General features: G+C 33.3%; 1 protein-coding gene across 1 annotated transcript; it reads right to left on the minus strand.

Annotated features, from left to right (window-relative positions):
* Positions 1-15,480: 15,480 nt before the first annotated feature.
* Positions 15,481-16,962, minus strand: LOC126683453 (uncharacterized). The gene is made up of 2 exons (XM_050379353.2): positions 15,752-16,962; positions 15,481-15,643 (listed from the first exon to the last, which is right to left on the minus strand). Exon 1 carries the CDS (start codon positions 16,863-16,865, stop codon positions 16,140-16,142), a length of 726 nt encoding a protein of 241 aa, XP_050235310.1. The 5' UTR covers positions 16,866-16,962; the 3' UTR covers positions 15,481-15,643; positions 15,752-16,139.
* Between the last annotated feature and the right edge of the window lie 7,894 nt (positions 16,963-24,856).

Consider the following 24,856-nt stretch of genomic DNA (forward strand, 5'->3'; position numbering starts at 1 on the left):
AACCAGCACCTTCCAGAGCCGATTCTGGGCTAACCCGAACTCGGAATTGACTCCAGATCAAACCAGTAGAACCGGATCGACGAGATGCACAACTCTCGTGATCTGACCGAAGGCCAATTCTGACCAGACCGATGGTCAAAACCCGCGCGAGTGCTAGGCACTCAAAGTCAACGAGGTTTAAAAGTATTTCTAACCTTGTATGTATATCCAACTGCCCCTGAGCATGCTGATACTGTTTACTGCTTCTCAAAAGCATCCAAATCCAATAATTAACAGGTTAAAGGACTAATCACTCAAAATTGGCCCATTAATGCAAATCTAGCCCATCACTTAGACATCGTAGGACTAACATGAAAAAGTAATAACGGTTGTATAGGTTTTTCAAGATCACCTAATAAAATCAATCAAATCACGCTTATGCATCCGGTTTTAGGCTTTGTGCATGTAAAATATCCAGACCAGCCAGACTTGTGCTACTTGCTAGAAACCTCTAAGGTTAGATGTATGCTTAGGAGTACCTGCTACTTGCCTGAAATGCCAGTCCAGATCGAGTCATATGTGCGTCAAACGTGTTTACTTCTTTCATCACTGTTTATTTACAGCTTTCATATCATGTGGACTGCATATACTGTTGAGATGAGATATAAAACGAATATGTCCAGAAAATAAAGCCGATAACAGATAAGCCAAGCACATGAGACTCGGGGAGGTCCATGAACCCTTGTCTTTGGTCTGATGCACGATAGACTTGCCGGAGGCGAGTAAGGCGATCCAGTCGGTTAAAAGGCATTTCCTAGTTGAACTAGGTGGCGACTCCATTTTGCAAACCATTTCCAGATCGAGAAGTCAGCCATAAGCCTTGGGCGAGCGGCCCCCGAACCCGGCTTCGCTCACAGTGGCGACTCCACTGGGGACTAAAACAACTATCTTTAAAACATAAACACAAAAACATTTTCATAATTGTTTTCAAAAACGGTTTCCATGGACCTAAACCGCACGGTTTGCACCTTATCGATCACCGGCTCTATTTTTCAGACATATTCGCACCTGTTGCATTGCATTAGAAATTTCTCTTCTCACCTACTCTCTAGGAGTCCCTATCCAGCCCCGATACTCATAGCCGCTCTCACGCTCTGGCTCTGCACTCCATTGCCCAGAACGTCTTATGCGGAGTAGCATCACTCACAGCCCAGTACCTCGGTCGTTTGTACTCGTGATTGAGGAGACCTATCAAAGGTGTATCTGTCTATAGGAGCCTTAAACCGGTTACTACCAAAACCCAATGACTCAGCCCACATGCATTCCAGCTTAGACACTACCCTAAGGAATCAACCTAATATAATGATTATACTTGAGGCATGACTGTCAATGTAGTGATTCTAAATCCAATATTTCAAAAACTACTATTTCGATCTCAATCTTAGGTCCGCCTAACAAATTTTCCAGTTTCAAAACCAGATTTTCAAAACTTCCAGTTAGGCCGGACCTAAAAAGAAACGAATCTGATTAAATGATACACCTTCGCTTAATCAAACCTCCAATAACAAGTCTAGTGAAAACTCCTTTCGCTAGATACAGCCGCTAGGCTAAATCAAATTCCAAAATTTCAAAACGGACTTCCACGTCCACCCTGCGTGTTTTCAAACTCCTTCCAGAAAGGGATTTAGAATCCTTACATCGACAAATGATGTCTATCTGTTTTAGAATTACTAGAAGAGAGCTTTTCTGCAGGAACGCTGACTCTTTGAAGGATCTTCCAAATGCATCTAACGACGCCTGACATGACTATTTATCAAAACGAAAAAAAGAGGCTTTTGAACAATGACGTGCAAAGAGAGGTCAAATGTCAAAATAGACTCAGATAGGGTTAGAGGAGAAGGATAAACATCAACGAACTTAGAAGAAAAGCAAAAAAGGAAAATGGGAAAAAGCAAAGTCATGATAGACAACGAAATATCTAGATCGCCAATCATTATCCAAACAAGGCAAATGAATGACGGATCTACCTCTCCTACTGAGAGCAAAGACAAAGCACTCATCAGATTTTCTTAATTCTACAAAATGACGAAACACATTTAAAGGAGGACGCTGCCCCCGAAGTCTATATGCTTCTATATAAGCTAGTATAATATGAATCGTCCCAGGGTAAAGTTCTCCTACGGCTATTTTCACTTTATTACACAATTCTACAATGAAAGGATCTAAAGGACATCGAAGTCCTACAGCTAATTGTTCTAAAAAATAACGACCTCCCTAGACGAACTGGGATACCCGAAGGCCTGCATCCGTGTCACGACCTAAATTATTGAGCCGCAACCGGCGCTAGGGAACGGGAGTGGTAGCTCCGGAACCCGTAGCAAGCCTCAAATCACTAATAATTTTTCGCAAATAATAAACAATTAATATTAAACAACGGAAGCAATACATTTATATATAACATATAATCATATATGTACACTAACTGTTCAAAACCTCGCGGGCTCTTGTTACCGTACCCTGTACGAACTGGCCTCGCGGTACTATATACATCAGTTAGTGTCTCACAACATCTCACCGGCATCTGGGGCCGTGGATCACATATAAAACACGTAGCCTATCAAAAATATAAACAAGACAGCACGTAATATATACAACCAAAATGAACTGCTGTCTAGGCTACTATTCTGTCGATACAGGATTACTACTGCAGCATTCACAGAATTCAGAAACTATACATACACAGCTGACTTCTGGACTTCAAAATGTTGGGTTTTATAGGTTCATAACGCAGCGGAATTTCAAAAATTTATCTAAAAACCCAAATCAAGATCCATGTAATTCGAATTAACAGAATAAGTACTTACTTGTATGTCGAATTCAACAGCAATGTAGGATGGAAGGAGGTGGTTCACTTTGGTGATACCTGGCCTCGGATCAGAAACGCCTCCAAAAGAACGCGTCCTCTACGAGTATCCACACGAACAGACCTTAGCCAAAACTAGTGCTTGTGTGCTAGCACTATTGCTTCACAAGCAATTTCGAATTTTAGTGATTTAGTGAATAATGAATTTCGTGATTCTTAAACCAATTTCAAATTAATATATATATTTATTAATATATATATTACGAATTATATATATATATATATATATATATATATATATATATATATATATATATATTTATAATTAATCACTTAATCACATTGGGCTTGTACAACCCATAACTATTTTGAGCCTGTTCTTAGTGTGCGACCCTGTAGGTTCATATAACGTTGGCAGTAGGCTCGAAATCCTTATTTCAGCCCACAAGTCATAAGTGGCCTCTAGCAAGACATTATGACTACCCAAGTTATACGAATATCGATAATCCGATTTAACCATTTACAATAATATTTTAATCCCTTTGTCACTCGATATCCAGATTGAATATAAGGCATAGTCATGTCATCCTTATAATATTCAATCATTAGTTTCTTGACTCTAAGTAGACTGAAAATGATAACTCCTTATCAATTAGCATGGCCATGCATTTCCTTCAGTCTATCTTTTTCAAGGGGCCCATAGATATCTTACTCAAATAAATGAGGGACAAATTCCTTCTCAGTCACTCACATTTCTCACATAGTTACTTTCATATTCAATGACTATCTATTCCATTATCCTGTTAAAGATAATGTAAGACTGTATCAAAACATGAAATAGCTATGTAGAAATCCATGATGATTTCAAGGTCAAAGGATTATACTAATAGAACTGTAATGAGAATTACTTATGACAGTGATCTATGTAGTATTCTCACAGTGGGTCATCCAGTGCCTTATTTCTCAAATAGCACCTATGATTTGACTTAATATCTCATATACATGATTAGTAAAACATAATCATCAGTCAACATCATACTAGTCTCAATGTTCTATTAAGACTAGGGATAGATGGTATATAATTCTTTTATTAAACCTAAGGGTTCTACTATCAAGTCACATACTTGATGACCTTAGAATGAATTAACCATTCAAGTATTTTAATCATTAATATAAAATGATAAAAACTGCCAATCAATAAATAACAAAATGATAAAGTCAAAACATGGTCAAACATGATTGACCTAGTGCATATCACTAACACAAAATTGGCCTCTAGCTAGGTCCACAAACTAAGCACCTGAAAGACATCAAAGGTGAGGGGTCAGTATTTGGGAAAATACTGAGTGAGTTGACATTTACTAACAGTATTAATGTAGAAACATAGCATCGCATCTCAAGAAAACAATAATATAAAACATATAAACATGTATTTGATCCGTACGAAACTAATATCCTAGCATGCGACACATTTCTTGAATAATCATATATCATTCAACCCAATCGTAAATCTCAAGCTATGTGTCCAACTCACTGGTGGGCCCAGCCCACTAGATACGGGAACTTCCAGACTACACCGTAGCTGAGTTCACTCTCGTATCGAATTCATATCATATCATATGTATCCAATCATTTCTCAGATGCAAACACACTAGACTGACTCAGTACTGGTGATCACACAGCCTATTGACACCCAATAGGTAGCTAGTTTCTTCGGATCGCATACTAGTTCTCGTATATAGAAATTAATAAAACATATAACAATTTAATCAATTATATACAGTGTGATGCGTGTAAACAGTATATATATCTATATAAAATAACTTTAATATATAATACGTGAAAGTAAAATACAACTCACAGTGATCGCTATCCACTCTATAATGAAGTCGATATGATGATATGCTCGTACTAATCCACTTCTGCTGACCCCACTACTCGCTGACATGTCTGATAAAACGTCTAATAGTTAGACGTAGATTTCATGTTTATACGTATAATACTTTTAAGTTCTAAGTTTAAGTTGATTAGATTCCACTTCTAGTTTGCTTGAAAACTCGATGATCCTTAGTCGTACTTAAGACTTATCGAGTACTACTCCTCGTACTTGGGAATTATATAACTTTCTTAACCGACTTCTTACTTATCATATTAGCATTCACTTCTATAATGTTTTACATCCATTTCAGGACATTTGACTGAGTTTCACACTCAAATCAAGCTATCGGAAGCTCATTTTCGCTCCCGGAAGTCCCACGGAGGTTCTGGTCGAAGTAGGGCACGTCGTGCCAGCTTGGTACATCGTGCCCTTCATTTTTCATGAAGGGCACGACGTGCCCTTCACTGGTGCACGTCGCGCACTAGCACGGCGTGCTGAATTTCAGCACGTCGTGCACCCTTTGAGGACGACGATTTTGAGGCTCCTATAACACTTTTATCACTTCGAAATCAACACAAAACGCTCCAAAACGTCGAATTCAATATAAATACGATCTAACCCGCAAAACAGCCCCCTATTCTTCATTTTTCGTGGTAGAAACGTGTAACTCACCTTGTTTTGATGCTTGTAAGGGATAGAGGCTTGAACTCCGAAGAGATCGACGCAAAAATCGTCCGAAACGGACGCCGAACGGCGAAACGGCGAGCGAACGACGGTATCGATCGATGAAAGTGCGAAGCTTCTGGATTCTCTTCTCCTTTCTCTGATCTTATTTCTTTCATATCCAAACCTTTATATATCAAGGTTAAAAGGATTATTTGATTCTTGTTTTCTTTCTTTGTTACAAATTATATTTTGAACTTTTCTTTTTTTCAATTTAGTCCATAACTAAATTGATTAATCCTTTAACCAATTTTCATACGTATTATTTATATCCAATAAACAATATGTAATACCCCAAAATGTATAATTATCCAATTGGACCACGTGTCCTGTCTAGATTCGCTGGAGTGGCGAAATCGGAAAGTCTTTGATAAAAATCGAGATAAATGAATTTTAGTAAGTCGGTGTTAAGGAAAATAATTAAGCGGAAATTAAGGTTATGTTTCAATTCTAAAGTTAGAATTGAAATTAGAAGGAAAAATATTAAGAAAAGTCCAAAATAAAGTACAGGGACCAAAGTGGTAAATTAGCCACTTTGTGTCGAAAATAGAAATATTGGATTTTGACGGGAAAGTGTTAATATCGAGTTTTGTATTATTTATCGGATATAAATAATACGTATAAGTTATAATAAAAGAAGTTAACGGTTTAGTTATGGACTAAATCGTACGATTGAAAAGTTTAAAGAAATATGATAAGAAACAAAAAGAACAAGGATCAAAGTGAACCTTTAGCCATTCCATATATTGAAACAAAATTTGAAAGAAGAAGAGCAGAGAAAGAAGAATCCAGAAACGAAGAAAAAACCACCGATCACGATCGTTTCGCCGCCGTTTCTCCGTTCGACGTCCGATTCGAGCGATTCAAGCGGCGATCTCTTCAGAATCGAAAGCCCTATCGTCTCCGAGCATCAAATTAAGGTAAATATTTTGAGAATTGATGTTAAATGGAGTAAATATGGGCTGTTTTGGATTGTTTCGATACGGTTTGAATCGAACGTGCGTAAAACATGTTAAAACCGTTGTTTTTGAACGTTTCGGAGTTGGGTTTTATGGTTTATGCGTATATAAGCATGTCGGAATGGTTTTGGACGGATTACGGTGTAAAAATTGACGTTTGAGGTCTGAAAACGGGTGCCTCACGTCGTGAGAAATTGTCTCACGACGTGAGACACATCTCGCGACGCGAGATGATGTCTCGCGACGCGAGACTGACTCTCACGTCGTGAGACCCCCCTCTCACGACGTGAGAGCAGCTAGGCACGATGTGCCTAGCCGTCGCCAACCCCCGTTGGTCGTGTCGAGGTCCGACACGACCTAGCTCGACCCAGAAACGTTATATGGACTCCGAAAACATATGAAACGAGCAACAAACTTAACAATTAGTAATATACCTCGAAGGGTATTAAACGTGTATGGGATATTGATTAACGCTTAACGATATACGAATCGTTTTACAAAATAAAAGAATGGTAACTTTGGGTTTAAGTTTATAAAGTTCACTTTTAGGTACTAAACGCGTATTTGACTTATTAATGTGTCAGAAGCGTCAGCGAGCGGTGAGAGCACCAGACGAGGTCTAGTGCAAGCATATCATTACATAGATCACCTCATTGATTGGATAGCGGTCACTGTGAGTTGTACTTTTACTTTCATGTATTATATATATTAAAATTATTTTATGAAAATATATATATATATTGTTTTCATGCATCGCATTATATACAATTGATTGGATGTTATATGTTTATTTAATTTCTATATGCGAGAACTAGTATGCGATCCGAAGAAACTAGCTACCTATTGGGTGTCAATAGGCTGTGTGATCACCAGTATCGAGTCAGTCTAGTATGTTTGCATTGAGAAATGACTTGACACAGCTGGGAGCTGTTGATGAATATGAAATTTACGATTGGGTATATGATTTCGATACGAGAGTGAACTCGGCTACGGTGTAGCCTGGAAGTCCCCGTATCTAGTGGCTGGGCCACCAGCGAGTTGGACTCGCAATTGATATTTACGATTGGGTTGAATGATATATGATTATTCGAGAGATGTGTCGCATGCTAGGATATTAGTTTCACACGGATCAAATACATGTTTATATGTTTTATATTAATATTTTCTTGAGATGCGATGCTATGTTTCTATATTAATATTGTTAGTAAATGTCAACTCACTCAGTATTTTCCCAAATACTGACCCCTCACCTTTGATGTCTTTCAGGTGCTTAGCTTGTGGACTTAGTTAGGGGCCAATTTTGAAGTCCAGAAGTCAGTTGTATATGTTAGTTTCTGACTTCTGTGAGTGCTGCAGTAGTGGTCCTGTGTCGGTAGAACAGTAGCCTAGACAGCAGTTTATTTTTATTGTATATATTAACTGCTGTTATTGTTTTATATGCTTTTTGATAGGCTACGTGTTTTGTATATGATCCACGGCCCCAGATGCCGGTGTGATGTTTTGAGACACTAACTGATGTATATAGTACCGCGAGGCCAGTTCGTACAGGGTACGGTAACTAGAGCCCGCGAGGTTAACGGAACAGTTAGTGTAAATGTTTATATATGTTATATATTTGCTTCTGTTGTGTTACGCTGTTTGTTTATATTATTTGCGAAAAATTATTTGTGATTTTAGGCTTGCTACGGGTTCCGGAGCTACCACTCCCGTTCTCTAGCGCCGGTTGCGGCTCAATATTTTGGGTCGTGACACAATACGAATTCCAATATTAATATTTTCCTGTCAAAACATATAAATTTTCATTTTGAGACGTAGTGGCTAAATTACCACTTTAGTCCCTGAACTTCATTTTGGGACTTTTCTTGACATTTTCCCTTTTCATTCCAATTCCAACTTTCTAGCTAGGAGATAATATTAAATACATCATTATTATCCTCCCAAAACCGACCTACTTAAAACTTATTTATCTAAATCTTATCGGAAAATCTTCCGATATCGCCACTCTAACGTCTCAAAACTGGACACATGGTCCAATTAAACAATTAAACATTTTGGGGTATTACAATCCGGGAATCAGGTTTCTTAGGACCATATCCAGGAGGAAAATTATATATAAAAGAAAGATCCTGAATGTCTTCGCTAGAAAGCTTAGACTTAGAAAGAGCCATTGAGGCCCATTCGGTTCTCGACTTCCCATGGCAGCCATCTAAAGGGCGGAAATCTTAACAAACAAGGAAAAAGAAATTCAAACTGAAAAAAAAAAGATCAAAACAAGTCAAATTACCCAAAAAATGAAGAACACCAAGAACAAGAAAAACACTAAGAACATTACAGGAAAGGATGAATGCTACCCAAGACAAAACATGACTAAAACGGAAAACCTTAAAAGATGTTTCAAGAAAGTTACCTGGAAAAACGAAGATTGAAGATTGAAATTTAAATGATAAAAACTGAAAATGTTCAGAAAAAGAAGAGAGAGTAAATAAAAGATCACAAGGAAGGAGACAACCATTTAAATATATAACTGATAGCATATTAATAGTCACGAAAAGACATTTGTCTAAAAACCAGAAATGACTAATAGATGACTGACACATGGCGAAAAGAGAAAATATGAAAATCTTGACAAATAAGCAAAACGACGCACCAGAACACGAATCAACTCACCCAAAAACAAAGCTAAAATTTAGCAAGGCATACATACCAAGACTTTAGCTAAAATCGAGTCACACAAGATTTGTTTCCCAAGACAATATCACGCTCTAACCCTAAGAGTTGAAAGCTAAATAATATAAAAGGACTGAATCTGAAAGAGTCGCCTTGATCGAAGGAATAGACCTAATCACGAAGATAAGGCGGAATCCCCTGAAGACTCAGATAAAGCGCGTCGTCAGAAAGATTCGCCCAGGAATCAGATCTGTGAAGTATCTTTCCTATTTGGATACAAACTCCAATTTAGGAAGATAAGCCTATTCAGGAGACATTCCTGAATAAGACTTTTACCTAAATAGGAAGTCTCTTTTCTACTCAAAGTCAAACCCTACTAAATAGAAATCACTTTCCTACTCAACGTCTACTAGGTATGCATTCAACTAATATATATAAGGAGTTTGAGGTATGCCTAAACACACAACTACATTAATATACACAAAACTCTGCTTAAGCCTCTACTGACTTTAGCATCAGAGAGTTAATCGGACAACCACCGTATGATTATAGCTTCTACCTTATTTTGCAGGTTAAATTATTGATCAGAAGACAGACTCCATCAATAAGGATGAATGCATCTCCATCCTCGTCCTTATGCGTTTTTTTCGTACCCATGGAAATTTCTATCCTTGTTTAACTTTTAAATAAGTAGACTTTGTTTTTTTGTTTTTAAATTAGAGACTTAGAGTATTTTAATAAGGGTTAATTCCTAAAAAAATCACGAACTTTATACAAAATTTCATTTTAATCATGAACTTTAAAAGTTGTCATTTAAAGGCACGAACTTTCATTTTGTTTCAAATCTATCGCCAAAGTAAAATCCGGTGTATTTTATCGAACCAAAATTCCTAATCCTATATACTCTAACTAAAAGATAATAAGATTTAATGTCGATTTATAATTTGGATCGTTCATTAATGGTTTATTGAAGAATTTAGTCAATAAAAATACACTGAAATGATAGATTTGAAACAAAATGAAAGTTCGTAACTTTAAATGGTAATTTTTAAAGGTCATGATTAAAATGAAACTTCGTGTAAAGTTCGTGATTTTTTTAGGAATTAACCCTTTTAATAATAATCAATGTTATTTGATATTATCCTTAGCTATTTGAAAACAATAGCGTATTTTTAATTATAAAAATATCTTTTTGATTTGGGTTAATTACATATAAAATCACCACCTTTACACAAATTTTTCAAAAATAACACGACCTTTAAAACGTGTCAATTCAGGGCATCACCTTTCATTTCTTTTCAAAAACAACATGGGCAAATTTTTTGATAAAATTTTGCTGACTTGGACACCCAATGAGAGTGCCACATGTCACGCCACGTCAGTAAAAATGCCACTAAAAATGTGCCCGTGTTATTTTTGAAAAGAAATGAAAGGTGGTGCCCTGAATTGCCACGTTTTAAAGGTCATGTTATTTTTGCAATTTCGTGTAAAGGTGGTGATTTTATATGTAATTAACCCTTTTGATTTTAATACATGAAAATGTATCTTTTTGTATTCTAAATTTTAAAAAGCAACAATTAAACAATAGACTAAGTTGCATATTTATATTTTTTTTAAAGGCTTAATTGCATAAAAAACCACCAACTTTCGCGTATTTTTGGTATTTAACATAATCTTTTTTTCTTGGCATAAAAAATCACCGACTTTCATTTTTTGGCATATTTGTCCATGGGATGTGAAACATCGCCGTTTTGAATGTAAAATGGCGCCGTTTTGCGCTAAAACGGCGTCGTTTTGCGCTTAATTTTTCAAAAGAAATGGTATGAGGACGAATATGCAAAAAAATGAAAGTTGATGATTTTTTATGTCAAGAAAAAAAGATTATGTTAAATACCAAAAACACGCGAAAGTTGGTGATTTTTGGTGCAATTAAGCCTTTTTTAAATATTCTAATGATTATATAAATATATATGATAATATATTTTTATTTAATAAATACATACTAATGAATATTATATTGAAACAAAATATAAAAAGTTAATAGTTTTATATGTATAAAAATCAGGTTCTCGTGGATACGGTGATAAGGATCCTCATGAGATGGGGACTACACTGCATGTCCCCTCCCCATCTCCGTGGATGGAGAATGAACTTTCCCCATCTCTATCTCACTTAAATAGAAAATCTTCATCTCTATCCTCATCTAATTATTAAGGATGAATGCATCACCATCCCCACCCTTACGGGGCTTTTCGTACCCATGGAAATTCCCATCCTTGTTTAACTTCTAAATATGATGACTTTTTTTAATTTTTAAATTTAAGACTTTATTTTAATAATAATCAATATTATTTAATATTATCCTTAGCTATTTGAAAAAAAAATAGCGTATTTTTAATTATAAAAAATATTTTTTTGATTTTAATATATGAAAATGTATTTTTTTTCTAAATTTTAAAAAACAACAATTAAACAATAGACTAAGTTGCATATTTATATTTTGTAAATATTATGATGACTATATAAATATATATGATAATATGTTTTTATTTAATAAATGTATACTAATGAATATTATATTGGAATAAAATATAAAAAATTAATAATTTTATATGTATAAACATCGGGTTCTCGGAGACAGGGATGGGGATCCTCATGACATGGGGACTACAGTGTCTGTCTCCTCCCCATCTCCGTGGATGGGGAATGAACTTTCCCCATCTCTGTCTCTATGGGATTGATTGACGAGGATTCCCTGCTTCATTAGGAGCGGGTTCCCATGGAGAATAGAGAATCCCTCTCCATCGCCATCCCTATTTAGATGAATAAAGAATCAGTTCATATTTTGGCATGAAAATATTAAAAGAGTCATTTTGGAGAATCTTGGCAAATTAATCCACAATTTAAATTTTCATATCAAAAGGACCCTCTTAAAACAAAAGCGAATGGATTAACTAAAAAAAAAATTAATCCTAATTCAATGCTAACAAAATACAGTTAAAATCTTATTTAATTTAATTAAAACTAATTAAACATAAATCTAACCCATCGGAGGCTGCCATAACCATCGCCACTGCCGTAATGACCGCCCCTCTACCAACCGCCGTTATTCTTCCTTGAAAGGGACGAACGATGGTAGGGTGAGGTGGGAGTGAAGGTGTACGGCGGTGGGTGCAAGCGGATGATGGGTGGGGGACGAATGGTGGCTGGAGAAAGAAGAAAAATGAAAGAAAATGAAATAAAAAGGTTAAAAAAAGAAAAATAGATTTTAATATTTTTATTAAAAAAATTAATATTTTTAAATTTTTTAAAGTTATAATAGTATAACTGAAATTTAAACATTTAAGAGATAAATAAATTATTAAGGGTTTTTCTTAAGTTTTATCAATTTAAGAGATAAAACTTTTTTCAATTTTATATGAAGAGTGTTGTAATTCAATTGCAGAGGTGAAAGTAAAAAAGGATTTCTTGATGCATCTATATATTATATAATTGAGAGAACCAACGGAGCTCTCTCATTGATTCTCACAAAATAGAGCATTCTGGTAGTCTCCAATTTTTTTAAACTACCATAGAGCATTCTGGTAGTCTCCAACTTTTTTAAACTACCAATTTTACTTTAATTAATTTAAATATACATTTAATAATCACTTAAACTTTTTAATTTAAGTCCAACTCATTAACCCAAAAAAAATACAAAAGCTGAATAATAAACGGTGATTCAAAAGAAATCAAACATTATCGAGAAAGGACCGAGAGAGAAGATGATTGTAAAAGGTGATTTCATGTATTGTTGTTTATTAAATATGTCATAACCTTTTTAATATAAGCATTGTTGTTTCTTATATACATGTTTGTCTTTTCTTGCATCATAATTTGTGTTCTTTTTACTAATAGCTTATTATTTATATTTACATATATATATATATATATTGATTTAATTTTTAAAACCTAAGTGAATGAACGTTTGTTGTTGGCATTAGAAAGAGTTTTTCTCAAATCTATTGTAGATTATTGATTTTATACTGGGCTAATATTATTCATCAAAAACTCTTTTTTTATTAAACTTTTTTTTCATTTTAGAAAATACGATTGATATATATTGCTTATTAATAATAGCATTTAGTATTAGGAGCATTGCTTATCAAAGACAAAAAAATTCTACTATTTGTCTAGATTATGTATATATATAATTGTTTCAACTAATAATTAATAGAATATCTCATAATATCATTATAATTTAACTAATAATTTGTTTTTGGTTTGTAGTTACAGGAGTGCTAGAATTTTAGAATTGATAGTGATTTAAAATTTATAAGGAATTAGAATCTTTTAAAATGTTGAGCCAAAGACTGGTTATTTGGTGAGTTAACATACATCGCTTGGGTGACAATTTGATAAATTCATGATTAATATGTGTTTACAAGATTGATCTACATATTCTTTATTGAATATAATTCATATTGGTAAAAATATCATTTTCTAATGCAATAGAAAAAACACCAATGAAATTTTCTTATTAATTATCATCAAATAATACATTCTAACGAGTTCCTATTTTTAAACTATTTATTTATTTATTTTTATTTTAATGAGTTTTTTTAATCTATATAGACCATTCAATTTTTAAACTTTTAAAATAAAATAAAAAATTTAACTATTCATCATTATCGACAAGATATAGACTCTAAATACTAACTATATTATCTCCATTTTTTTAGGTTACCTTCTAAAAGAGAAAATGTATCCATAAAAGTTTGAGGTTATAAAAAAATTTGAGGTTTACAGTTACACGAGTCCATTAAGGAAAAAATAATTGAGGTTTATATGAGGGTTGGTCTAAAAATGCAAGGGTGTCCACATTGATTGGAAAAAAACATTTTTAGGTTTTAACAAATATTTGCAGGTTTACATGACTCAATGGGTTTAATTCTAAGGTTATTACTGACTGTCATATGGTTATATTTTTCAATTGATAGAAGAAAATTATTCAAAAATATAGAATTATTCAATTTATTTATTGATATATAATTATTCAGTTATCTCAATTACTTAAATTTTAACCAAACTGTTAAAAATTTATTTTGTAAAATTAAAAACTATTAATTAAATATTTTTTTCATACAAATATTTTTCTGATGAAAGTATCTATTAGTTATATATTGATGGTTATATATTGGGTTGGAAAAATAGTTTAAATATCAAATTATACATTTGATTTTTAATAAACAAATGTTTTTTTAGATAGACATTATGACAAATTTTATTTCAATTGTACTGTTTTGTTATTTTATTTATTATTATTTTGATAGATAAAACACAACTTATTAATTTAAAATTATAAAATATCCAACATTATCTTTGAAAGTTCTACAAATAAACAGCTATAAAAGTGATTTATAAAATTTTAAATTAATATAAATATATTATTAATAAATTATTAATAGCTGCAACTAAAATATAATCTAATCCACTTTATTTTTGTAGGTAATTTAAATTTTACGTTGCAACACAAAATTCAAATTGAAAAAGAGTTTGAATCTCAATTAATTTTGATATACATATTTAAAAATAACTAATATGATATACTACTAAAATATAAAAAATCTAAGAGTAAATATACTCTAATCATTGTAACTTATTAATATGTTTTTTCCAGAAAAAATCTTATAATTTTTTTAAAATCTAAAGTAGTGTTATAAAGACTAAACATGTAGCAAATTTTATTTATGCAATTATCGAGTGCATATTTTATAATAAACGAAAACATAAAATTTATTAAAAACTATAAAATTGTCAAATCGTACAAGAAAATTTAATAAATATCATAAAGTACTAAAAATCATATTATTTGGTATATACTTCATTAGAATACGTAACTTTATGTAAATTTTTGAGACTATAAAAATGAGAGAGAAAACCAGATGCTGATATTAAAACTATATGAAGAAAATGTAGACACTGTACTAATATTTTTTTCACATAACTTTTTTAATCGAATTATTATTCAAATTAAATTGTAATTTGATTCCGCGCAAATGCGCGATAACAGCGGGGCATTTAAAACCCTTCAAAGTGACTCTTTTAATATTCCGTGGCAAGTTAAGGGGGCGAATTGATCCTTTATTTCTATCTAAATATTGATGTCAAAGTCCCTTGTTTAATTCTCTCTACACCAGGTCGTCTGAATCATTCCATATCATACGCTCTCTATATAATGTGATCTTACTATGACCTACGCAGATGTTTAACGAGTTTATTTTGTAATCTTATAATTGTCAATATCCTTTAGTATTATTTTATTTCTTTCACACGTTATGTGCCAGCTACCCCCTTCCTTTCTATCTCATTTTCCTAATTCAAGTATCCGTTTAAGTTAATAATATATTTGTTTATTTTCACCTTTGAAGTCATTCAAATAATAAATCATTTTATAGATTATATTAAACTTAGTGCAATAATCCAAATCTTTTCAAATCTCCACGTCCTTGTAACAATAATATGTTTTCAGTTCATAAAAATTCAGGTCACATAATAAATTCCACCATAGCTCCCAGTCTTCTCCATACCCTCCTGTACCAAACAAAAAAACAAATTTAATTAATAAATAATAATATTAACAAATAAAAACAAAAAGAATATACATGGCACGCAACACGAAGCAACCGATAACGGCATTACCAAATGGATGACGGTTGACAGTTACAACGAACGGAAAACACAACGGAGTAACCAAACCGAATTCAATCGGACGTTAACGGAAAATGTTCTTCTTTTTGATTGAAGTGTAAACTGAATTTCCAGATTTGTTAATTTTGAATTCTTTTTAAAATTGGATCTTAATTGGTTAATTTAATTTAATGTCCCAAAATCTTCTTTTTTCCATAGTAAATCATATTTATGTACACACATAAAAACACCAATCAGAGCCTCTGATTTACAACAACTCGTACTCGACGACTCCATCGCCATCCGGTTCGGTCAGACCGTATTCAACTCGCCCGAGTTGACTCGGCGCATGACTCGTCTATTCATATAAAACAGCAAACCTGTAATCAAATCAAACCAATCAACTAATCACATCATCGCCAGCTTTCGACATGATAGACAGACGACTCGGCCGCGATTGGAAATCCCCACGACGCCGTTGCTGATGAGAAGACGGGCGAATCAACGCCGTTAACGCTCTTTTGACCCAGTCACCTTCGACACCGCCGATTCTCACAATCGAATTCTTCATCGCCGATCTCCTCATGTTTAGCCTGTTCGGCGTATAAGAACCCGACCCGTTTCCGCTGTGTTGACCGTTAACGCCGTTACCGTTATTCTTATGCAAACTGCAACGGAATGAGCCACGGTGTGTAGTTGGAGAGCACATACAGGCTTTTTTATGAGTCTGTTTAGTAACGGTGACGGACGGAATAGAACGGCTGGGGGAGCTAGATCTGTGACCTAATGAGAACCGAAAGGACGGCGAAGGCGAAGACGACGTCGTATAGAGATTGACACGTGTCGGCGACGATGATCTGGCATATTGATATTGATTATTAATATTATTATCATTATTAATATTACCGCCGGTGAAGAAGGCTGTTTGCGGTGAAGAAGAATAGAAACTTAAGCTTGTTGACGAAGCAAACGACGAGAGGGAAGACGATGAATTTATCGAAGCGACGTCGTTGATATAATACGACGCCGTTGGCGTTGTGTTTGGATATCTTCCGCACGGTGACATGGAACGAAGGACAGGACCGCTGGCGCTTGATCTGCGAGACTGGGAAGAATTTGATGGCATTGTTTGGAAAATAAGGGAAGGAGATAGGGGCTTTTTGGGGATTTTATTTCTTTATAGCCCCCCTTTGGCTCGTCGGTTTGGCAAACCTAGCGTTTCTCCAACGCTGGCTTTATAGATTTGAGCGACCGGGGTATAGTTGTAAATATATGTCTGACAGGGGTTTTCTGGTAATTGTTTAGTGTTGGTTAAGTTAATTGTGGTTGAGATTTGACTTGAGGGTTGGGTTATGGTTGTTTTGAGATTCTAATCTAACGGCTGAGGCTTTGCGATGTGGACTCTGTGTGTGAGGAGCCGTTTTATGGGAGGGGTTTTGTTTGCTGTGTGGATGTGTAGCACGTGTAAAGTTTATTGGAAACGGTCGGTTGTGAAATTACTGGATTGCACCTGTTTGAATGTCGACTGCCATTGGACTGTTGCATTTTGTTGCCGGAATTGTCCCTGTACTTTCTCATTTATTTCTGTAGAGGATCTATCATTTTCATAAAATTGAGTTAAACCCTGGCCATTGTTTTCTTAAAAGGCCAAAAGACCGATTCACACAACAACTTGGTTTGAAATATCAAAAAAATTATACAATATTAGTCAAAAATATTCAAAATTTTGTTTTTTAGTCAACAAATTAAACGATATAAGAAAATTGTTGTAGTTCTTCCTATTAAAAAATATTTATCCTTCTTATTTCTCTAAAAAAATAAAATATTTATATTGTAAATTTAAATGATTGTAAATTCGTGATTTTTCTTTGGGAAAAAAATAAATTAGTGATTTTATTTAGACCAGTGATTGTAAGATGATTCTTTTACTTCCGTATGCAAATTTAAAAGTTCTATAACTATGGTTTAATTATCTTTTGATTCATTGGTGTGTGTTTTTGTAGGTCAAATGTCGTAAAAAGGCCAAACCTTTTACAAAAGTTTCACAAAAGTCCTGACCTTTTAATTTTGTCGATTTTGGCCAAAAACTGATTATTTGGTTTTACAAAAGTCCTGACCTTTTAATTTTGTCGATTTTGGCCAAAAACTGATTATTTGGTTTCACAAAAGTCCCGACCTTTCAATTTTATCGATTTTGGCCAAAAATTGATTATTGAGATCAAATTGAGAGTTGGCCACAATTGAAACCAAATAATCTGTTTTTGGCCAAAATCGACAAAATTGAAAGATCGAGACTTTTGTGAAACTTTTATAAAAGGTTTGGCCTTTTTACGATATTTTGCCTTTTTTTATTATAGGCTAAACTTTAATAAATGAAGTGAAAGTAGTACTATAAAACAAGATACAACTCCTCATCGCAATGAGTGAGTGATATCAAAATCAAATGATGATACTGTAAAATAGTCATCCAATAGGGTTTTTCCACTACCAAATGAGCCACCCCAAATATATATATATATATATATATATATATATATATATATATATATATATATATATATATATATAATTGTAACTGAAAAATTAAACTGAAACTATTATTACTTCAGATCTCAGCACTAATAATATAGCAAAATTTGAATTTATATTATGTGATCGTTGCTTTTAAAGGTGAGAAGATACAGTAGTAACAACTTTTTCATATGTCTAAAATTTTGGTAACTTCGCCATAATTAAATAAGCCAAATATTAACCAAAATAAAATAAAATTAGCTATTAAATATAGACCTATGGTTACTTTATTTTTATTAGGCATTTTAATTTATTTATTTATCACTATTGGATGAATTATATCAATTTTCTTTCAATAGAAAAATAAATAAAGTAAATTGCAACAAAATAACCATAGAAAAGCCCATCAAATATGTGTTATTGCCATAAAAACCAACTCACTTATTAAAATATTTTATTATACAATCATATATACTGATATCTATATCTATATCAATAAAATATACAAATATTAATTTTTTTAAAAGTTGGTTAATAACACACCGGGTTAATCAAATATGTTCAGTTTTGAGTTACCTGTCTTCGATGTTGAATAGTTCTATATTTTATTTTAAATTAAAGATATTGCCAAATACATAAATTTTACCCTTTAAGAGCATCTACTATGGAGTCTTTGTATATTTAAAAAAAATTATTACAAAGATATAACATAAAATAATGTTTTAATGAATTTTGTATTTTAAAAATAAAATAAAATTCAATTTGACTCTATAAATTTAAACATTTAAAGTAATTCTTTATTTAAATATAATATAAATCTTATTTCTTATCATTTTTTAAATATTTATTTTAAAATCATAAACACTAAAATCATTATATTTAGAGAATATTAAATACAAATAACTTTCGCTTTTTATTATAGAAAACTATTTATTAATTTAAAGATGTTTTTAAAAATAAAGAATACTATTTAAGATTCTCTAAAGAGAAAGCGCCAATAATGTGATATAATCACGCCAAATTAGAGATAAAAAATTAACACAACAACACAAAACATGTTATTTTAGTAAATAATTAATGGAACAAATTTAAACATAAGTGTTAGCAAAATTAAATTGTCTTTTTGTTAATAATCTAGTACAGATATGTATTTGAATTAATGGAAAATATTTTTTGAAATGGAGTAAAAAGCTCTAGTGGTTCAAGAAAGAATAAAACAGTTATAATTATGTTAATCATAATGCCCATTCAATGATGTGCAGATTATGTCCAAAGTAAACAATTTTTCAAAAACGAACATGGTGTGGAAAAGAAATTTGAAAACAGACAAAGCAACTCTCAGAAATTAGTTACAATCAAAAGACCCATCGTAAAAAAAATTCAATTATTAATAGATACCGAATCCTATCTTAAACTATAATAGAGCTGAATCGCAGGAGATCCAATCTCAGACGATGTCGGACTCCCTCCAAAAAAATAAAACATATAAAAAAGATGGCCGAATTCATAGAATCCATCATAATATCATTCGACTAAGCGAGGGGACTTGGACAAAGTGTGCCGATCTCAGGATTCAGATAGGTCAACAGATTCACTACACAATCTCGAAGTATCTTTCCTAATTAGATACAAACTCCAGCTTAGGAAGACAAACTCTAACTTAGGAAGACGAGACTATTTAGGAAGACGTTCCTAAATATAACTCATGTCTGAATAAGGAAGATCACACCAAATCAGGGTCAATCCTACAAATTAGGATTCACTTTTCTATTACAACACTGCTAGGTATGCAATCATCTACTATAAAAGGAGCGTGAGGTATGCCTAAAAACACAACTACATTCATATACTCAAAACACTGCTCAAAACTCTAAACTGACTTTGGCATCGGAGAGTTAATCGGACAACCACCGTCCGGTTAGCTTCTATCCTGTTTTGTAGGTCTCATTCACCAGTCCAGAAGGCAGACTCCACCAATTGACGCCGTCTGTGGAAAAAGTTTAAATAAACTTCAAAATCGAAGGAGATTTTCTGAACTCAAACAAATTTCATTGAAGAAGATGACTTCTGAAGGAATGAACCTGAGAGACAAATCAAGGAACATGCAACAATTTTGAAAAAGGAAAACACCAGAAGCCTCGATCCCGCCCTCGGTGACCTTCGACGGAGAGGATTTTGGAAGAATGGCAGAAGAGCACAATGAAGCTCTAGTGGTAGCCATGATCATCGAGCATTGGAATGTGGAAAGGATCTTGGTCGACGAAGGGAGTGCTATTAATCTAATAACAAGGAAAGCTTACGAAGCCTGGGAAGGGATCTCGCAGAGTTGAAAAGGAATGCTACTCCCGTAACCGGATTTGGTGGATCCCCCATCCAACCCCTGGGAACAATCATACTTGACATCAAACTAGGAAGAGCAAGGAAAAGCGAAGAATTACCTACGCAGTTTAACATCGTAGAAATCGACTTACCATACAACACGATATTAGGAAGACCATTCCTCCACGACTCGACGACTATAACAAGCATAAGAGCACTGATAATAAAAAATACCGACGAAGCAAGGGATCATTACAGTACAAGGAAACCGGGCCACAACGAAAGAATGATACAACCAGGCGATAATGGAATCTTTGGAAGCTTTGCCGATTGAAGAAATCCTCAATCATGACATTGACGAAAAAGAAACAGCCCCGGAGGGCGAAACAAAGAAACTGGAGCTTAATGAAGGGAAAAAAGTAAACCTTTGAGCAAGCATGAATCCCAGGATCGAAAGAGAAATTACAGCAATGCTAAAAAAGAACATCGGAACGTTCGCCGCCAAAGCCTCGGAGATAGTCGGAATAGACCCTCACGTCGTCACCCATGACCTAAACATAGCAGAAACGGCGAACCCAGTCAGATAGAAGAAAAGAAAATTCTCTGAAGAAAAACAGAAGATAATAGCGGAAGAGGTGGAAAAACCTGAGAAAGCGGGATTCATCAGAGAGGTGCATTACTCCGAATGGGTGGCTAACGTGGTAATCGTAAAGAAAGCCAATGTAAAAAACAGGATGTGCGTAGACTACATTGACTTAAACAAAGCAAACCCAAAGGATAGCTACCCGTTACATGATATCGACCAGCTCGTGAATTCTACTGTCGGGCACGCGATGTACAGCTTAGCAGATGCTACCCAAGGCTATCACCAAATACAGATGAAAGAGCAAGATCAGGAGAAGACATCATCCATCACCGAAGAAAAAATGATGGATAACGAGATTTGCAAAAAGCTGAACTTTGATGGAGAACGTAACTGTACTAAAGTGCACCACTTCTAAGAGCGAAATGTGGAATTTTTTTACTAATTTAAGGGCTTTGTTAATGGGTTAGTGTTTTATCATACTAGAGTTATTTGATAGAAGACCGTCTAACTCTTTAAGAAGTATAAATAGTTAGATTCATTCTTTAATCTTATAAGAAGTCTTCTCTGATTTCTCATAAAGTTTAGAGAAAATGTAAGATATAGAGAAGAGGGAAATCTCCTGATTGAGATCTTAAGAAAGAAGATTTTACAATCTAATGCAGATCGTTTTCACATATCAAAAATTGTTGGACGTTTTCAAATCAGGTTTCATTTCTTGATCTTATATTCAATTTAATTATTTAATACGACTTTTAAGGTACATGTATATCGATACGTGTAAATTAAGGATGTTAGCTTTCTAACACGAAAGTCTAGTAGTGATCTAAAAAGTCATACAAAGCGAGGAGCACATATGGGACACTAACGCATCAAAAGTCAATGCAAACATTAATATTCAGGTTAATAATCTTAAGGGTTAATTACTATAAAATCATAATCTTTGTACCAAGTCATAAAAATAACACAACCTTTAAAATGTGTAAATCACAGACACCATCTTTCATTTTTTTTCAGTTTCATCACGGGTATATTTTTCGGTAATATTTCGCTGACTTAGACACCTAATAGGTCTGCTACATGTCATGCCATGTTAACAAAAATGCCACTAAAAATTGCCAATGTTATTTTTGAAACGAAATGAAAGATGGTGTATGTTATTGACACGTTTTAAAGGTCATCTTATTTTTGAAACTTGGTGCAAAGATGGTGTATGTTATTGACACGTTATGACTGTGGTTTAATAATTGAGTCAGTTCGAGTACTTGGATGAGTGGGTGTCTACACTTATTTTTGTGTTTTTTTTGGGTGTTTTTTCATACAAAATTGAGATAAAAAGTTAAACATGATTGGCTATCAGGCGATTAGGCGTCGTTGGAAATTGTTCATCATTACCACCAACTTAAGTTTGTACTATTTTTACGGGTTGTGGCAATTATATCTAAATTTTGTAAATAACTGCCTAATTTAAACATTTTTGTTGCAATTTTAGTCAATTTTTTCCGATTAAAAATTAACTCCTTAATTAGCAAAACTCGTTTTTTAAAATTTTGAAATTTAACTTCTAATTTAAAAAAAAAATCAAAAATCATACTAAAATCTAATTATAAATTCTATAACTTTTTCAATGATTGAAAGAAAAAAAATTGCGGTTAAAAATAACTGGAAAGGTCACACAAAATTAAAAGGTATTGTATTAAGGTGAAAAATTGAGAAAATTAAATTGATTGAAAAATGGCTAAAAATGCAATGAAATATTTGACCAAACTATTAGTATAAAATTAAAAACTTCAAATAAAATTACAAAAATCCGTAAATATTTAAATTTAATTTACCAGTAGACTTTTGGTAAATCAAATGAGATATTTTAAAAGGTTAATGTCAAAACAAATCATGAACTTTACATGTTTTCTCATTTTAATCACGTAGTTTAAATTTTCTCATTTTCATGCACGAACTACCACTTTTTTTCAAATTCATGCACGGTGTTGAGGTGGCACTCATTCATTGGTGTAAAATGACCTCCACCTCAGCTAATTACACCAATGGAGTCGTGACACCTCAGCACCGTGCATGAATTTGAGAAAATATGGTAGTTCGTGTATGAAAATGAGAAAATTTAAACTGTGTGATTAAAATGAGAAAATGTGTAAAGTTAATGAATTTTTATGGCATTAACCCTATTTTAAAAGATGATAAATTTTAAAAGTTGAAAAGCCTCATTGACTTTTTTTTTTAAATAACTCACTAACTTTTTATGATACCCAATACTCCATAAATCCCTAAATTGCATAAAACTTATATATTTTACGGGTCTAAAATTTTCAATTTAAACATGATGTCATGACCCAAATTTGGGGACCTTGATCGACACTAGGGAATAGGAATGTGAGCTTCGAAACCCGTACAAGCCTAACTAACCATACTGCCTACAAAAAGCATATAATAAAATCAATGATCGGGGCAAACTGAGACTTCAACAACATGTACAATGTCATACAATAATAATAAGGGTCAATTACATATAAAATCACTACCTTTACACGAAATCTCAAAAATAACAGGATCTTTAAAATGTGTCAATTCAGGGCATCACCTTTCATTTATTTTCAAAAACAACATAGGAACATTTTTAGATAAAATTTGGTTGATTTGGACACCTGAAAGGAGTGCCACGTGTCATGCCACATCAGCAAAAATGCCATTAAAAGTTGCTGATGTTGTTTTTGAAAAGAAACGAAAGGTGGTGCCCTGAATTGACACGTTTTAAAAATCGTGTTATTTTTTAGATTTCGTGTAAAGGTGATGATTTTATATGTAATTAACCCTAATAATAATAGTAATAATAATAATAATTATAATAATAATATCATTTGATCCACCCAAAATAATATACAATTATATATAAATTGACATACAAAAGTTCTATGACTACCATAGTTTAGAATTTAAAACGTTTATTTGAGGTACATATAAATAACACAATTTTTGAAGAAAAGAGTTCGGAAGTAACACCAACCCACAAACGCTAAACCTGAAAGTGGAAAAACAATAGGGTTATTAAAACCGAGTGATTTCATATCATTATAAACAGTTAAAATCATTTGAAATCATTTGATACACGGTTTACAGTTACAGATACTAGTCGGAAACTTAAACCACAATATTATATAACATATATACATAAAAATACATATCAATCAATCCAAATGTCATATTGATGAGACGTATCTCCAAATCAATCCCCGACTGTCACCAATCCACAAGGCGTGAGTCCTAAGAGACGTGTCTACCACTGGCGCCCTCATTAATGGTGAGACGTATCTCTAACCATAAAATCCATTTCCATATACAATATTAATAATCTTACCGGCGGGCACTCAATCTTGATGATGCCCATTAGGTAGCACGTTCCAACCAAATCCATAATAGTATTTTAAATGGTTCTAAAACATTTATATAATATATATAACAAAATATGCAAGTTACATAATAAAAGTAAATAATAATATAAATTCACAAAACGGGATCACTAATCCTGAACTCCTCCATGCTCCAATAGCCAAGATTGGACTATGTAGCTCGAGCAGTAACGGGTCTAGGAAACAAAACATAAATCAATAACCGTATGGACAACATCCTTTAACTCTAGAGATTTCTAGGCTTGAATCAACCAAGCCACACATAATCACCAGACGACCATA

This window comes from Mercurialis annua, linkage group LG5 (assembly GCF_937616625.2).
Source record: "Mercurialis annua linkage group LG5, ddMerAnnu1.2, whole genome shotgun sequence".
Classification (NCBI taxonomy): domain Eukaryota; kingdom Viridiplantae; phylum Streptophyta; class Magnoliopsida; order Malpighiales; family Euphorbiaceae; genus Mercurialis; species Mercurialis annua.

Excerpts from the sequence above, each read along its gene's own strand:
- LOC126683453 (XM_050379353.2), bottom strand. The coding sequence starts at position 16,865 with ATGCCATCAAATTCTTCCCAGTCTCGCAGATCAAGCGCCAGCGGTCCT.